This window comes from Camelina sativa, chromosome 10 (genome assembly GCF_000633955.1).
Source record: "Camelina sativa cultivar DH55 chromosome 10, Cs, whole genome shotgun sequence".
NCBI classification, from domain to species: Eukaryota; Viridiplantae; Streptophyta; class Magnoliopsida; order Brassicales; family Brassicaceae; genus Camelina; species Camelina sativa.
The window spans coordinates 1,955,956-1,972,558 of NC_025694.1; the positions used below are offsets into that span (position 1 = coordinate 1,955,956).

General features: G+C 38.9%; 4 protein-coding genes and 1 non-coding gene across 6 annotated transcripts in view; 1 reads left to right on the top strand and 4 right to left on the bottom strand.

Annotated features, from left to right (window-relative positions):
* LOC104716505 (transmembrane and coiled-coil domain-containing protein 4) lies at positions 3,202-7,449 on the bottom strand. The gene is made up of 15 exons (XM_010433888.2): positions 7,083-7,449; positions 6,863-6,944; positions 6,252-6,767; positions 5,863-6,031; positions 5,623-5,775; positions 5,353-5,450; positions 5,082-5,173; positions 4,857-4,927; positions 4,630-4,765; positions 4,454-4,513; positions 4,271-4,353; positions 4,106-4,182; positions 3,924-3,994; positions 3,770-3,827; positions 3,202-3,599 (listed from the first exon to the last, which is right to left on the bottom strand). The coding sequence occupies exons 1-15, from the start codon at positions 7,319-7,321 to the stop codon at positions 3,486-3,488; spliced, it is 2,019 nt and encodes a 672-aa protein (XP_010432190.2). The 5' UTR covers positions 7,322-7,449; the 3' UTR covers positions 3,202-3,485.
* Positions 7,566-7,638, bottom strand: TRNAE-CUC. The gene has a single exon. It is a non-coding gene; the product is annotated as a tRNA-Glu (tRNA).
* On the bottom strand, positions 7,749-10,660 carry LOC104716506 (probable serine protease EDA2). The gene is made up of 12 exons (XM_010433889.2): positions 10,358-10,660; positions 10,067-10,192; positions 9,820-9,975; positions 9,541-9,726; positions 9,335-9,451; positions 9,182-9,235; positions 9,038-9,109; positions 8,668-8,873; positions 8,484-8,578; positions 8,322-8,396; positions 8,104-8,187; positions 7,749-8,007 (listed from the first exon to the last, which is right to left on the bottom strand). The coding sequence occupies exons 1-12, from the start codon at positions 10,535-10,537 to the stop codon at positions 7,892-7,894; spliced, it is 1,467 nt and encodes a 488-aa protein (XP_010432191.1). The 5' UTR covers positions 10,538-10,660; the 3' UTR covers positions 7,749-7,891.
* Positions 10,776-13,666, bottom strand: LOC104716507 (probable serine protease EDA2). The gene is made up of 12 exons (XM_010433890.2): positions 13,388-13,666; positions 13,118-13,243; positions 12,867-13,022; positions 12,595-12,780; positions 12,376-12,492; positions 12,219-12,272; positions 12,072-12,143; positions 11,723-11,928; positions 11,547-11,641; positions 11,390-11,464; positions 11,183-11,266; positions 10,776-11,066 (listed from the first exon to the last, which is right to left on the bottom strand). The coding sequence occupies exons 1-12, from the start codon at positions 13,568-13,570 to the stop codon at positions 10,951-10,953; spliced, it is 1,470 nt and encodes a 489-aa protein (XP_010432192.1). The 5' UTR covers positions 13,571-13,666; the 3' UTR covers positions 10,776-10,950.
* LOC104716508 (probable LRR receptor-like serine/threonine-protein kinase At4g36180) overlaps positions 13,784-16,603 on the top strand; it is a 4,502-nt gene continuing 1,682 nt past the window's right edge. The window contains exon 1 of one of the 2 annotated variants that reach the window (XM_010433891.2): positions 13,784-16,600. In XM_010433891.2, the coding sequence (XP_010432193.1) occupies positions 13,913-16,600 (2,688 nt within the window). In that variant the 5' untranslated portion in view covers positions 13,784-13,912. The remainder of the gene's footprint in view (positions 16,601-16,603) is intronic. The other variant, XM_010433892.2, reaches the window with a different exon arrangement.

Here is a 16,603-nt window from a genome sequence, read left to right on the forward strand (position 1 = left end):
TTCGAGTAGGGTTTCTCTTGTCTTGTAGAGAAGACAGCTTCTCGACCCATCAAGTCCTCGCAACATTTATTTTTACCAAATAATTGACATTGCGTTTGAATTTTTTTTAATCATTTCTCATAAAGAGTTTTGTACTTGTGATTGTGGGGAAAACTAATTGAGTCATATACGACCCCATATCCATTACAACTTTGGTTGGTGGTCGCTTAGATTTTATGAGATAAATGCAGTGATGGATGGTTTAAAATAGATTTTATGAAAGAAAATGTGGTGACGCATGGTTTGATGTATGTTTTATGAAAGAAATGAGGTGATGCTTTTGAAAAAATAAAATAAAAAATGAGGTGATGCATGCTTGAAATTGTAAATAAATAAATCTATTGGATTTTTTTTATGTACAACTGAATTTATTATAACTTGGATGCATGAGCATGCAGTGAACCACATACCATTGAAACCCACGACACAGAGGCGATAGTAGTCCACCTAAAACATTACTTCTATTTGTCTAACTAAACATTATTTCATTCGTACGTGACTTTAATTAATACGCTAACTCGATTTTGCCTCGAAAAAAATAGTCTCGAACTTCTAGTCGCTTCGTTTCAGACAATAAATACAGACATCAGAATGCACATTTTCAATTTTGACGATAAAAGGGAGCAAGAATGGTAGCTAAATTAAAAGACCAGCATGGTCAGCTAAAACGGGTGACATGTGGTGGTTGATTCGGCACGACGACGTTATAATTATTTACAACGCAGAGCAGAGGTTGTCCTCTTTCACCGACGTCGAAGAACGTTCAAACCAAGACATTGATAATTAACAAACAAACAAAAACCCTTAATGTCTACGTTCAATTAGTGATCTATTTTTATTTTTTTTGCGGTCTAAATTTTAAAACATGTTGAAAAAAATTTGAACTAAGGAGGTCCCAAAATTTCTACTATACGTACGTACGCATCTGTTAGACTCTCATATCGCTTAATNAAACTAATTGAGTCATATACGACCCCATATCCATTACAACTTTGGTTGGTGGTCGCTTAGATTTTATGAGATAAATGCAGTGATGGATGGTTTAAAATAGATTTTATGAAAGAAAATGTGGTGACGCATGGTTTGATGTATGTTTTATGAAAGAAATGAGGTGATGCTTTTGAAAAAATAAAATAAAAAATGAGGTGATGCATGCTTGAAATTGTAAATAAATAAATCTATTGGATTTTTTTTATGTACAACTGAATTTATTATAACTTGGATGCATGAGCATGCAGTGAACCACATACCATTGAAACCCACGACACAGAGGCGATAGTAGTCCACCTAAAACATTACTTCTATTTGTCTAACTAAACATTATTTCATTCGTACGTGACTTTAATTAATACGCTAACTCGATTTTGCCTCGAAAAAAATAGTCTCGAACTTCTAGTCGCTTCGTTTCAGACAATAAATACAGACATCAGAATGCACATTTTCAATTTTGACGATAAAAGGGAGCAAGAATGGTAGCTAAATTAAAAGACCAGCATGGTCAGCTAAAACGGGTGACATGTGGTGGTTGATTCGGCACGACGACGTTATAATTATTTACAACGCAGAGCAGAGGTTGTCCTCTTTCACCGACGTCGAAGAACGTTCAAACCAAGACATTGATAATTAACAAACAAACAAAAACCCTTAATGTCTACGTTCAATTAGTGATCTATTTTTATTTTTTTTGCGGTCTAAATTTTAAAACATGTTGAAAAAAATTTGAACTAAGGAGGTCCCAAAATTTCTACTATACGTACGTACGCATCTGTTAGACTCTCATATCGCTTAATATAACAAGATATATAAACGACAAATGCCACTACAGTCATTGTTGAAGTTATAAGTTCGAAATTATAAGTAATACGTTACGTGAAGAGTAAACAAGAGGTATATCTAACATTTGTCAAATTTGAAGTATCGTTATAAATAGGTAAAAAACCGACACTTATTACTCCATCTTTTGAGACACGCTCTAACAAAATCGATATGCCTTTCTTTTTTTGGGGTCAAATTCCGACTTGCTACGTTGTCCATAGATATGAGGAGTGACCTTCTACCATACTGTTTACATTTTCACTTTTATTGTTGAGATCGAGAGGTGATTAAAATGTTATATGTATAATTGGATCTCTCAATTTTTTTTTTCTTTCTAAAGTGATTTTTAATCCTTCTTACACCAATCTTGAAGATCATCTTAATTTGACCTTTCAATTATTGTAAGCGATCTGACACCATCTTGACATTAGCTCTGTTCACTTGGAAAACGAATCTTGTTTCATTATGTAAACGAATGAATTATGTATTGTCAGCATTAAATGACGAGAGAAAGAGATGGTTTATAAAGATATTTAAACTAGCGGTCCTTGGTTTATAATATACTTTCGAAGTTCATTAGTCTGTTAAAAGGAGAAGAAGATTGTTTAGCTATTATCAATGACGACAATAATACATTTTCTCTATGAAATCAACAGATGCATTGCACCTTGTCTCCTCAATTCAAGGGAGAAATAAATTTTGTCTCGAACAAAATATATATAGCTATATAAAAAACGTAAACAAAAGAAAACAAGTTGAATAGAAATAAATAAATAAGAAGTTCGTAGTAAATAAGTAGTGTCTCGACGACAGAATCTTGTCACGGAGAGACAAAAGATCAAGAAAGTGACAAATTTTATAGTTGGCAAGGCTGATTCTTTATGAATATAAACGTCTGATGCTGGGACAAAGAAATACAATTTGTGGGCTAGTTACTTGTTTATTTACGATTGTAATGTTTCTTTACTTGAATGGACCACCACGAGTGGTGGCAAAAGAAAGAGAGAATTTCTCTTCAAGAGCACTTTAGCATAGAACGGATCAAAGAAAACAAATGGAAACCTGTTGGATAAGTAAAATACAAAAACTTAGCAAAAAAAAAAGTAAAATACAAAAAGACGGGACCTTTCACGCAAGGTTGTATCATAATTTTCATCCAAAAAAAGTTGTATGGTAAATTTAAAGTGATAAATCAGTGGTCGTAATAGTATTATTGGTTTAATAAATTTATTAAATCACGCAAGGAAAAATAAAGTCTTCCAAACTAATTAGTTTTTTTTTTCTCTGTTCCAACTGACAATTAAACATTTTTTAGTTTTGACTCTTTTTTTTTTTTGGTGCAAAAAATTTAGTCTTGACTTATTTATATAAAAAAGGAGTCAGCTAAGACGGCTGTGACGTTTCATAGAAAATAATTACAATACAAAAGCTCTCGTCCTTCGCCGGCGTCGACGACGAACGTTAAAAAGACAAAGACGTCGACGACTAAACCAAACAAACAAAATACAGGACTCGTACTTTAAATTAGTGTCTAACTGTATAACGACTTTTATTTGTTTTGCGTCTGCGATTCAACCATGTGAAAAAGTTTACTTCTCTATATTGTGATATATGTATCTGATTTGATTACCTTAGAGAGTGTCTCGAAAAACAGGGTAATAAGTGTCGATCTCGAGTCTTTCTAGAATCTGCTGAGTTTTCCATAGATATGAAGAGTGACCTTCCACCATATCGGTTACATCCACCTGTTATGTTACACGTTGAGAATCAAGAGACGATTATTCATATTGATTGCAACTTTACAATTATTGAAAGTGATCTTATATCTTTTTTTTTGGCAACACCATTACTAAATTTATACTCCAACAACTAATCATATGTTTCATTAATGGACCAAGAGAAAGAGATGGCTTACATTTTCGATCCCAGGAATACAAATTGGTTGGATTCCGGCTAATCCTTGGGAGAATAAACTGTGGAAGATCAAAGGTTAGGATTCGTAGAACAAGTTGATTTGTTAGGTGAAATTGACAAAATTTGAAATAATGGAAGTTATGTAACATATGTACCTAGCGCGAAATGCAATACCAAGGGTCCAGTCGTTTGTGGCATAAACATTGATGAATCTTCCAGCTACCATCTAAGAAACAGGACCAGAGAAATAAATTAGAAAACTCAATTAAGATTTGATTCCATCGATGTGACATATGATTTGGTCCGTTACTGACATCGCTCAAAGAGAGTTAATTACCTTCCTTACGTCTCGCCAGTTCTCATTATTGATTGAAATGGGTGCTCCAAGAAGGACAACTCTTTCCACAAGATCAGCTGCCAAGACATGTTAAGAGTTTAGAAAAAAAGAAGAAGCGGATTCAATCTATTCAAGATATCTTCTATGTAGCACATGAGAAACTACCGTTTTGTTCTGTCTCGGCCAGTGTTTGGAGGCATTTGAAGATGACACGAGCACCAAGAGAAAAACCCACGAGAGTGATGGGTCTGAATTCACAAAAATTGAGGAAATATAAGCAACACAAGACATAAATCCTTATGTATAGAAATTATATTCAGTTGCTTGCAGCAGTCATAAACTCTTTACCTATTTCCTTGCAAGCCTTTTTGTAGCGCTTCAGCTAGAACTCTTCCTGCTTTGTCCGATCTACAGGATTACATGGAGGTTTCAAAATATTTTGGTCTTTACTTGGAGATGCGATGAGTAAATACTGCATCATTTTCATTCATCAATTGACTGCTTAGTTAGGGGAGATGTGTTACCTATCAATAGCAATACTCCATTTGCTATCTATGAAATCCGCAGCTACCAATATTGTCGCTGGCCACGCCAATGCCATTAAAAGAGAGGCCAACACAGTGTGCATCGCTCCTTGTTTCATCAATTCCATGGCAAGTCCTGGGAAATCATAACAAAATCACAATTTTTATTAGAAAATTGACATTTTTACATCTGCAGGGTTATTTTAGTAAGGATATAAACCAATTACTTGAAGTAAGCCAATCCTGAATTGCAGTGCTCACTAAGATAAGGTTCTTGGACTCCCATTGCAGCGTGTACCTGAAATAGTAAAAGATCAGACTGTAAGAAGCAACTATAATTCTATTCTTGAGAATCAGCCACAAACGTGGACGAGAAAAGCTAATGCAAGGAGTAGCTCCACATGTTAAATCCTATTTCCTTTTTACGATACCAAATTTCTCACATGACATACCTCTCCATATTGCTAGTTAACCCTTCCCATGGTTTCACAAAATCTTCTTCTTCAAAAACAACGCCAGCAATCAAGACTTCCACTGCTAACCGCTGTTACATTGATTGCCACAAACATTTACAGATCAGTGAAACATTTGGCCCTCAAAAACTGGAAAACTCAGAGCATGGAGATTTCCAAATGAAGAGGGAGAGCAGACACGACCAATATTTTATCCAAAACACAAAAGTATGTCCCAATGATCTAGCAGCAGAGGGAACTAGGAACTCACTCCTTGATTATGATTTTCGCCAATAGCTTTAAATTCGAACTCATCAAGGTCCCCAATTCTCCTTGCCATCTTAGTCCCTGTGAGACCAGCTCCAGCAGCTAGGTACGAAAACATTTTAAAAAAACAAGCATAAGTAACATCCTAGACGCTCCTTGGCAAAAACTTAATACATTAGTGGGGATGAAAGAGAAGCCAAAATACGTAGTGCCTTATTGTAAGCGTACTGATATATCCATATAGTGCAAAAATGAACCATCTACTCTTACTCACCTCCAAATGATGCTGCAACCGCAACGGAGCCAGCAACAGTTCCGGCGGCACTAGCCGCAGCAGCAAACCCACCAGCTCCTATCACCGGTATAATTGTGCCCAGTGTTGGTGCCAATGCACCAAACCCTGCAGCAATAGCTGGAGCAGCCAATCCTGTTGAGCAGAACCATGTAAATTTAAGATAGGTAACCAATTCAAAATGAGCTCTAATTTAGAAGGTTAATGTTGAATTCACCGTACCGCCAGTGATGGCCATCAAAGTTCCCCCTGTGATAGCAGCCGCACCAATGATGCCTCCACGTTTCCACTTAGCCCATGAACTCGTAGGAGATAGAGCATCTTCACCCTTCATTTCAGCAGACTTCTGAATGGCCATGGCAGAGCATGCGACCATTGTCTCAATTGCTTCCTAGAAGATCACTAAATGTTAATATATATAAACAATGAAAGAAAATACAAAATCATCATTCAATCAACAACCGCCATTAGCAGATGAAAAGTACTGGAATTTAAAGCAGTGCTAATTTCACATCCTAACTGAGAAAAAGATAGCTAATTCGTAGCAAAGAATGATTCACAAGTATTAAATTTCACAAGGAGCTTGTCTCGGACGAAATAACTATACGAACCACTTTAATCCACTCAATGTTAAACCAGGTCGCAAGTAAACGGAGAGCAACGCGATGACGAGCATCATAGCCTTTCCTACGCCGTGAACATTTCTTATCCTCAAGATGTTTATCTGACAAGCAAGCAGAAAGGAGTTCATAAAGAACATTAATCTTCCTCTGATGGCTAAGCAATGTTACTTCCTCAACAGAGTTCTCATCTTCAAGAACTTCAGGCTTGTGGCTTCCATCTATAATAACTACACCCGCTTCAAGACTCTCTGTTTCAACACTGTCAGCCGCCTCCTTCTTATCCTTCTCTTTATCCAAATCCACATCTTTTGATTTGACCTCAGGAACCTTATATTTCTCACGGCATTCGTTTTCGTACTCCTGATGCTTCTCCTTCTTAGCATCTATCGATAGAGAGCTTTGAATGTTGTACACCATAGCATCAGCAGCTTTAGCTAAGGCCATCTCTTGCTCCACCATCTCGACAGAAGCATCACTTGCTTCTTCTGAGAGTAACCTCGTGAACTACAAGAAATCAAAAATAGAAGTTAATGAACAATTAACTCAACAAAGAATATAGGATCCATAACAACAAATCTCAAACTCCACAATAGACATACCGCTCCGATGTGGTGCTTAGCCGGAGAAGAGCAAGCTGTTTGCTCGAGACCAAGCCAAGCCGGTGAATCAATCTCAAGACATCTGTGGATAGATACAAACACAGTTCAAACTAAATCATATGATTCCAGAAGATGATGATTTCAACGTGACTAGACAACCAAAACATAGAAAGAATACTTCAAAATCGATGAGAAACGATAAGAGATTTTGGGAAATCACCTGAAAACGGGTCGAAGAAGGCAAGAGGTCTCGTGTACCCAAAGGCTTGGGTCATCGGAGACGGAATCTCCACTACTGCAATTGCTTCTTCGCTCTTCTTCCCCTCCGTCGTCGTCTTCTGCCGATGGGATCCCCAACGGCTGAGTCTGGTTAATTTGCGCTTGGTTGAGCGCGATCGCGAACAATGCGCCGGCCGCATATCTCTGCGTCGGAGTCAAATTCGACGTAGATTCCATCATAACGAAACAAAACGTTTGATTTTTACCGATCAGCAAAAATAAACCCACGAAAGCGAAGAATTCGTCGGAAGTCAGATCACCGTCAAATTTTGAAATCTCAAGAGAGATGAGTCCGGGACTATATGAGTCATCCGTTTTCCTTTTCCTTCTGGTCCAGTATTGAGAAGACATCTGTCTTCACTCTGATGACTCATTAACCTAACGACGTCGTTCATAGTCAAAAGACCAAAAATTAAAAAAAATTCTCCGTTGCCGGGACTCGAACCCGGGTCTCTCGGGTGAGAGCCGAGTATCCTGACCAGCTAGACTACAACGGATTTGTGTTCACTGACGAGATATGATTTATCTAATTTTAAATTTACCAAAGAAGACTAACCCACAATACATGCAAAGAGCATGCGACTCGACGGCTATCGACCCATGCGTGTAACTACTGTAAAAGTTTCGTAGATAAAAGTTCGAAACATAATACATCAGACTCTGATGATCAGAGGTTACAGTTACAAAGATACAAGTTTGGAACATACATCTGATGTTTTATTTATCTGCAGAACCGGAGTTTGTGTGACTTTACATGGAACTCCTAATCCCTCCACGACACTCTGAGAGCCACAAGTCGATGTGTTCTATAATACGTTGCCTCACTTTGTTCACTGCATCGGGTGAACTGCAGTTCTTGGAATCACCTGAAATTGGAATCATATTTTTTAACTAGTTGTTTCAATACTTGCCTTTGATTTCAGGTATCGGAAACAGAAAAAGGCCGGTGATATCAATATTACCTTCAATGATCATTGGAGATTGAGGGCATCCTCGAAGATCACTTCCATGGCCACAGTTATGACAAGTGATGATGTAAGAAGGCACTGTAGTGTGTGGTCATGCATTAACTTATTAGTGTCCCAGAGAAAGTATCTGCCTGAGTACTACGTTATGAACTGAGACAGACTATGTCTGAGTTTTTGTTCTGCCATTTTTATCAAACAAAAAGGAGACTTACGGTCAGGAGATGAGGTCTGTTTGGATGCATGACGCCATGGATCCTGCGACCCATTTGTGAAGACTATCTTGGTCGCTGCAAAATTGAGAATAAGATGCGAAGAAACTGTTGGCATGTGTACAAGTGTAAGAGGAGCTCGAAAAGTTTTCCGACATTACATACCAGCAATTCTATCACTTCCATAGTACAAGTTTGTTGCATCTACTTCAGGGTAAACACCTTTCCCAAAGAGACTTTTGCACAGATCCAAATGATACCTATGAAAGTAGTACAAACATAAGCAGGGCGATGATAAATAGAAACGGTAAAGAACACATTAAGCATATAAGCTTGGAACTGTGTGTACTCTGTATTGATTTGATTCGACCGGATGCTATCGTTAGCAGGTGCCACCTGGAAAAATGCCACTTCAGTGCAAACTTGGAACCACCAAAGCCTATCCGCACTCTCTGACGTGATTGCAGTGTCTAGCAGATGTTTGCGGCTATATGTTTTAGAGCTTAGCCCGAAAACTCCAACGCAAAACTCTCTAACGTATTTAGCATATGCTTCCTGTATTAAGACACCAAATTTAATGTATACGCACATAAAAATCTTTAATTTGCAAAAACAAGTTCTTCTGTTCTTGTAGGATATATGACCAGTGTTCATATATATATATGTATATATATACACCGAGCATAAGCAAAGAGGGATCATAAAAACAAAGAACATACCAGTAAATCATCACCGTTCTTCTGAGCTTCCACAAGTGGTACACATAGTTTATCCGGGTTTCCGTATTGGATCTGCCAAAATCTTGACTATAAACATCTTAAACTAGAAAGGAAACTAAAATCACATAACTATGAAATGCTTACAGCAATAACTTGTGCATCCGCTATCAAGTATAAGAAATCAGCATCAACATCAAGCTGCAGATTTCAGAAACTTAAACATATTAGAGACAGACTTGTTACGTCCATAATTGTTTGGAGTTTAAAGAGCAGAAAGAGAAACAGCAAAAGCTAGACCTCGGTGGCATTGAAGAGAGCTTTCACAGCCTTTTTGTTTACTTTAAGCCCTAGTTCCACTAGTTTGTTAGTCTCTTGTAGGACAGCTTTACATTCCGGTCCAACCGACTCACCTATCTGCACGATAAGGGACAAAAATCTTGATACTATAAGCAACTGAACTCTGTATAAACGCACCCAACATGTCATTCACTCAAGTTTAATACCTGTTGATCATATTCAGCGTATTCGTAGACAGCACGAACAACTGCAGAACTAGCAAGGCTTCCACAGGTCAAATGAGGGAACTTAAGCCGGAACCAAGCACTAAGAGCTCCAGAATAAGACGCTCCAAAGAAGAACCACGGATTCTCAACACTCCCACTTATATTGAACTTGACATTCAAAGAGTCCTGCATCCACAAACAAAATCCCAAAAACATGTTCATTGAATCGTAGAAGCAACCACTTCTAGTCTAGAGCATAAAAACCAAAAGACAACTTGCCTGGTAATATTGGCGGAAAGAAGCTAAATCGTTAAGGGCCTGTTTAGAAGAAAGATACTTGAGATTCTCAGTGGCTAATGAGTTAAAAGGCGAGCTCTTCCCGTAGTAACGATGCTCAAGCGAAACAATACCAGCTTCAAACTTCTTTGCTAACACCTGAATTACATGTTTTAATGATGTAAAGCAATGCAAATTTTCAGAAATAATCAGTATGCAATGAGAAAGATTGATCAATCAGAAATCTTACAGTTATATAGTCATTGGGGATTCCGCTACAAGGACCTTCGCCGCAGATCATCAGAAAGATAGGTCCGTCAGGAACCCGTAAATGGTCGAGATATTCATAGTATCGCTGTCTGAATTGGCGATGATCCTAGAGATAAAATTAGAAACAATTCGAATTAGGTAACTAGGATTTTGCAGCGGAATCTCAAATCAAAATACAGAATCCAAGAACTTTCCCCTTTGAATCGATTTCCCAATTTCAATAACGTAAGAAGAACATAAATTGAAATCGAAATCGGGAAAGATTAATTACAGAAGGAGAGTAGTGATCTAGGGTTTGATTGAACCAGAGCTCATCCCTCGTCAAATACTTGCTCCCTTCGGTCAAACCATGAGAAATCCTACGAGGTTGCAGTAATCCATCAGACAAATTCGAATACGACAAGAGCACCGTGAATATAGTGAGTACAATAAAGCGAAGCTCCGACGACATATTTCGCCGTAAAGTTCTATCTCCGGTATGTTACGTGAAATTCTATCTCGGGTGAGAGCCGACTCCAACGGATTTATTGTACAGTATCAAAATTTTTTTTTGTTTAGCATCTCCTTTTACTAAATTAAGATTTACTTAATTTTACATTAGTTTACCACACTATATATATCATGATGCTAATTGTTGATACCGGCAAGACCCAGCCAGATTATGTCCAAAGAAGACTAATTTGACACAATATGCTAAAATCATGCGTTTTGACGGCTATGGTCCATGCGTGTAACTATTGTATACGTTTCGAAGATAAAACGTTCGAAACATAATACATCCAGAGGTTACAATTACAAAGATACAAGTTTGGAACATACATCTGAAGTTTTATTTATCTGCAGAAACGCGGTTCGTGTGACTATCTACATGGAACTTCTAATTCCTCCACGACACTCGGAGAGCCACAAGTCAATGTGTTCTATTATATGTTGCCTCACTTTGTTTACTGCATCTGGTGAACTGCAATTCTTGGAATCACCTGAAAATGAGGGAAAAAAGAAAGAAGTTGGGACATTATATTTTTTTTTAACAGTTGTTTCAATACTTGTCTTTCTGAAGTTGGGACATCAGAAAGAGAGAAGAAGCTCTATCTACCTTCGATGACCATTGGAGATTGAGGGCATCCACGAAGGTCACTTCCATGGCCACAGTTTTGACAAGTCAGTATGTAAGAAGGCACTGTGTTAGTCAAGCATTAACTTTGTTAGTGTCACAGAGAAAGTATTTGTCTGAGTGCTTTACGACATAGACTAAGCCTGAGTTAATGTTGTGCGGTACTGAACAAACTAAATGAAGACTTACGGTCAGGAGATGATGTCTGTTTGGATGCATGACGCCATGGATCCTGTGACCCATTTGTGAAGATAATCTTGGTCCCTGCAAAAATGAAAATAAGAGAAACTGTTGGAATGTGCAAAAGTGTTAAAAAAGGATCGAGAAGTTTTTCTTTGTTACATACCAGCAATTCTATCACTTCCATAGTACAGGTTTGTTGCATCGACCTCAGGATAAACACCTTTCCCAAACAGACTCTTGCATAGATCCAAATGATACCTATGAAATTAACAGATACATAATCGGGAAAATAAACGATAAATAAAAAGTTATGCATATAAAACTTGGGACTGTGTTTACTCTGTATTGATTTGATGAGACCGGATGCTATCGTTAGCAGGTGCCACCTGGAAATATGCCACTTCAGTGCAAACTTGGAACCACCAAAGCCTATCTGCACTCTCCGAGGTGATTGCAGTGTCTAGCAGATGTTTCCGGCTATATGTTTTAGGGCTTAGCCCGAAAACACCCACGCAAAACTCTCTAACATATTTAGCATATGCTTCCTGCATTAATACCCAATACAATGTATCAGCAAATACAAATTTAGTTTGCAGAACGAGTTCTTCTGTTCTTCTAGCATAAGATCGCTGATCATATAAATACACCAAGCATAAGTAACGAAAGATCCAAAAGAGAAATAACTTACCACTAAATCACCACCATTCTTGTTAGCTTCCACAAGTGGTACACATAGTTTATCTGGGTTTCCGTATTGGATCTGCCAAAAACTTAAAGATAAACATCTAAAACTAGAAAGAAAAAAATCAGAGAAATATGAAATGAACACACTTACCGCCATAACTTGTGCATCCGCTATCAAGTATAAGAAATCAGCATCAACATCAAGCTGCAAATGTCAAAAAATTAAATCAGATTGGTGACAAATTTCTTACTTCCATAATTGTTTGGATTTGAAAAAAGAAAAGAAAAGAGAAACAAGAAAGCTAAACCTCAGAGGCGTTGAAGAGAGCTTTCACAGCCTTGTTGTTTACTTTAAGCCCTAGTTCCACGAGTTTATTAGTCTCCTGTAGAGCAGCTTTACATTCCGGTCCAGCCGACTCACCTATCTGCTCAATAAGGCACAAAAAACTCGATTCTATCAGCAACAAAATTCTCATATGAAAAGACACAACATGTCTTCACTTAAAGTTCAATATTGTAACTTATACCTGTTGATCAAATTCAGGGAATTCGTAGACAGCACGAACAACTGCAGAACTAGCAAGGCTTCCACAGGTCAAATGAGGAAACTTAAGCCGGAACCAAGCACTTAAAGCTCCAGGATAAGACGTTCCAAAGAAGAACCACGGATTCTCAACACTTCTACTTCTATTGAACTTAACATTCAAAGAGTCCTGCATCCAACCAAGAAAATGCTCATTGAATAGCAGACGCAACCACTTCTAGTCTAGAGCATAAAAACCACAAGAAAACAACTTGCCTGGTAATATTGGCGGAAAGAAGCTAAATCGTCAAGGGCCTGTTTAGATGAAAGATACTTGAGATTCTCAGTAGCCAATGAGTTAAAAGGTGAGCTCTTCCCGTAGTAACGATGCTCAAGCGAAACGATACCCGCTTCAAACTTCTTTGCTAACACCTGAATTACATGTTTATAATGTAAAGCAACGCAAACTTCAGAAATAATCAAATATGCTATGAGAAACGATGAATCAATCAAATCAAAAATCTTACAGTTATATAATCATTGGGGATTCCGTTACAAGGACCTTCACCGCAGATAATCAGAAAGATAGGTCCGTCAGGAACCCGTAAAAAGTCAAGATACTCATAGTATCGCTGTCTGAATTCCCGATGATCCTAGAGATAAAATTAGAAACAATTCGAATTAGGTAACTAGGATTTTGCAGCGAAATCTCAAATCAAAATACAGAATCTAAGAAGTTTCCCTCCTTTGAATCGATTCTCATAAATTGAAAATCGAAATAAGGAAAGATTGATTACAGAAGGAGAGTAGTGGTCTAGGGTTTGATTGAACCAGAGCTCATCCCTCGTCAAGTACTTGTTCCCTTCGGATAAACCATGAGAAATCCTACGAGGTTGCAGTAATCCATCAGACAAATTCGAATAAGACAAGAGCACCGTGAAGATAGTGAGTAAACCAAATCTAAGCATCGCCGACGACATATTTTTTCCGCCGTGAAAATTATATCTCCGGTATGTTAAAAAAAAACAAATATGGACCCCAAAAAAAAACAAAATAATGATTTTTTTTTCTGTTTAAAAAATAATAATAATTGCAAGGACAATATAATGATTAGAATAATGTATCTCCAATTTGTAACAAATTTTTTTTTTTTTTTTAGTAATATACTAATATATGTATTGTTTCAACTTTACTCACTTTTGCTCATTCTCTCTCTCTCTCTCTCTCTCTCTCTCTCTTTGAAACTCACACTCATGGCGACACTTCTCTCACCTTCTTCAACCTAATATTATTGTTTCACAGTCTTCAAGCAGATCTATACTATGGCCATGGGTATATCTCTGTTCTTCATTCTCCTCGTGATTTACTCGCCGTTACTTTTACACGCCGATGAGTCTCAAACCGAGATTGAAGCTCTCACGGCGTTTAAACTCAACCTCCATGACCCACTCGGTGCGTTAACTTCATGGGATCCTTCAACTCCAACTGCTCCATGTGACTGGCGTGGCGTCGGCTGTACTAACCACCGTGTTACAGAGATCCGTCTTCCTCGTCTCCAGCTCTCCGGACGAATCTCCGATCGTATCTCCGGTCTACGCATGCTACGGAAGCTCAGTCTCCGGTCAAACTCTTTGAACGGTACTATCCCTACCACACTCGCTTACTGCACGCGCCTGCTCGCTGTCTTTCTCCAGTACAACTCACTCTCCGGGAAACTACCTCCGGCGATGAGGAATCTCACTTCGCTTGAGGTCTTCAACGTTGCTGGTAACCGTCTCTCCGGTGAGATCTCCGTTGGTTTGCCGACGAGTGTCAAGTTCTTGGACATTTCGTCGAACACCTTCTCTGGTCAGATACCGAGTGGGCTTGCTAACTTGACTCAGCTCCAGCTTCTTAATCTCTCGTATAATCAGTTTACCGGCGAGATTCCGGCGAGTTTAGGTAACCTCCAGAGTCTTCAGTACTTATGGCTCGATTTCAATCTCTTGCAAGGGACATTACCGTCAGCTATCTCGAACTGTTCCTCCTTAGTTCACTTGAGTGCGTCGGAGAACGAAATCGGCGGCGTGATTCCCGCCGCGTACGGTGCTCTTCCGAAACTCGAGGTTCTCTCGCTCTCTACCAACAATTTTTCCGGTACTGTGCCGTTTTCTCTCTTCTGCAACTCTTCGCTTAGGATTGTTCAGTTAGGGTTCAATGCTTTTTCCGATATTGTACGGCCTGAGACGATGGCCAACTGTCGTACCGGTTTACAGGTCTTGGATCTCGGGGAAAATCGAATCTCCGGTCTTTTCCCGTTGTGGTTAACAAAGATTTTGTCGTTAACGAATCTTGATGTTTCTGGAAACTTGTTTTCCGGTGAGATTCCGCCGGACATTGGTAACTTGAAGAGGTTGGAAGAATTGAAGTTGGCTAATAACTCTCTTACTGGTGAGGTTCCTGTTGAGATTAAGCAATGTGGTTCGTTAGGTGTTCTTGATTTCGAAGGGAACAGATTAAAAGGTCAGATTCCTGAGTTTTTAGGTTACATGAAGGCTTTAAAGGTTTTGTCTTTAGGCAGAAACAGCTTCTCAGGTTATGTTCCTTCGTCTTTGGTGAATCTGCAGCAGCTTGATAGGCTTAACTTAGGTGAAAACAACTTGAATGGGAGTTTCCCTGTGGAGTTAATGGCCTTGACGAATCTGTCTGAGCTGGATTTGAGTGGAAACAAGTTTTCTGGGGAAGTTCCTGTGAGTATCAGTAACTTGAGTAACCTCAGTTTTCTGAATTTGAGTGGGAATGGATTCTCTGGTGAGATACCAGCTAGTGTTGGTAATCTGTTTAAGCTAACAGCTCTTGATTTGAGCAAACAGAATATGTCTGGTGAGGTTCCGGTTGAGCTCTCTGGTTTGCCCAACTTGCAAGTGATTGCATTGCAGGGAAACAACTTCTCTGGTGTTGTACCTGAAGGTTTTAGTAGCTTGGTGAGTTTAAGGTATGTGAACCTTAGCTCCAACTCCTTCTCTGGTCAGATTCCGCAGACTTTCGGGTTTCTTCGGTTGTTGGTTTCTCTGTCACTGTCAGATAATCACATCTCTGGGTCTATTCCACCTGAAATTGGAAACTGCTCTGCTCTTGAAGTTCTTGAGTTAAGGTCTAACCGGCTAATGGGTCATATACCAGCTGATCTCTCTCGTCTTCCACGTTTGAAGGTGCTTGACATGGGTCGGAACAACTTGTCAGGGGAAATCCCACCAGAAATCTCGCAGAGCTTGTCTCTCAACTCGTTGTCACTTGACCACAATCATCTTTCAGGAGTCATACCTGGATCTTTGTCTAGGTTATCAAACTTGACAAAGCTAGATCTTTCTGTTAATAACTTAACCGGGGAGATTCCGGCTAGCCTCACCCTTATCTCCAGTAACTTGGTATACTTCAACGTCTCAAGCAACAACCTTAAAGGAGAGATTCCAGCTTCGTTAGGCTCAAGAATCAACAACCCATCAGAATTTTCAGGTAACACAGAGCTCTGCGGGAAGCCATTAAACAGAAAATGCGAAAGCAGCACAGCGGAAGAGAAGAAGAAGAGAAGGAAAATGATTATTATGATAGTTATGGCTGCAATAGGTGCATTCCTTTTATCACTCTTCTGCTGCTTCTACATTTACACTCTCTTGAAATGGAGAAAGAAGCTGAAACAACAGTCTACAACGGGGGAGAAGAAACGAAGTCCTGGTAGAACAAGCGCTGGAAGTAGAGTCCGTAGCAGCACGAGCAGATCAAGCACAGAAAATGGAGAACCAAAGCTAGTGATGTTCAACAACAAGATCACTCTGGCTGAAACAATCGAAGCAACACGACAGTTCGATGAAGAAAATGTTCTTAGCAGAACCAGATACGGATTGCTATTCAAAGCCAATTACAATGACGGAATGGTTCTCTCTATCCGCCGCTTACCCAATGGCTCACTCTTAAACGAGAACTTGTTCAAGAAAGAAGCTGAATTCCTCGGTAAAGTCAAGCACCGAAACATC

Excerpts from the sequence above, each read along its gene's own strand:
- LOC104716505 (XM_010433888.2), bottom strand. The coding sequence starts at position 7,321 with ATGATGGAATCTACGTCGAATTTGACTCCGACGCAGAGATATGCGGCC. Across the intron at positions 6,945-7,082 it reads CTTCTTCGACCCGTTTTCAG|ATGTCTTGAGATTGATTCAC; the intron begins GTGATTTCCCAA and ends ATCTATCCACAG. Across the intron at positions 6,032-6,251 it reads ACATTGAGTGGATTAAAGTG|GAAGCAATTGAGACAATGGT; the intron begins GTTCGTATAGTT and ends GTGATCTTCTAG.
- LOC104716506 (XM_010433889.2), bottom strand. The coding sequence starts at position 10,537 with ATGTCGTCGGAGCTTCGCTTTATTGTACTCACTATATTCACGGTGCTC. Across the intron at positions 10,193-10,357 it reads TAGATCACTACTCTCCTTCT|GATCATCGCCAATTCAGACA; the intron begins GTAATTAATCTT and ends TTTTATCTCTAG. Across the intron at positions 8,579-8,667 it reads TCGAATCAAATCAATACAGA|GTATCATTTGGATCTGTGCA; the intron begins GTACACACAGTT and ends CTACTTTCATAG.
- LOC104716507 (XM_010433890.2), bottom strand. The coding sequence starts at position 13,570 with ATGTCGTCGGCGATGCTTAGATTTGGTTTACTCACTATCTTCACGGTG. Across the intron at positions 12,273-12,375 it reads CTCTCTTCAACGCCTCTGAG|CTTGATGTTGATGCTGATTT; the intron begins GTTTAGCTTTCT and ends TGACATTTGCAG. Across the intron at positions 11,067-11,182 it reads ATCTCCAATGGTCATCGAAG|GTGATTCCAAGAATTGCAGT; the intron begins GTAGATAGAGCT and ends CCTCATTTTCAG.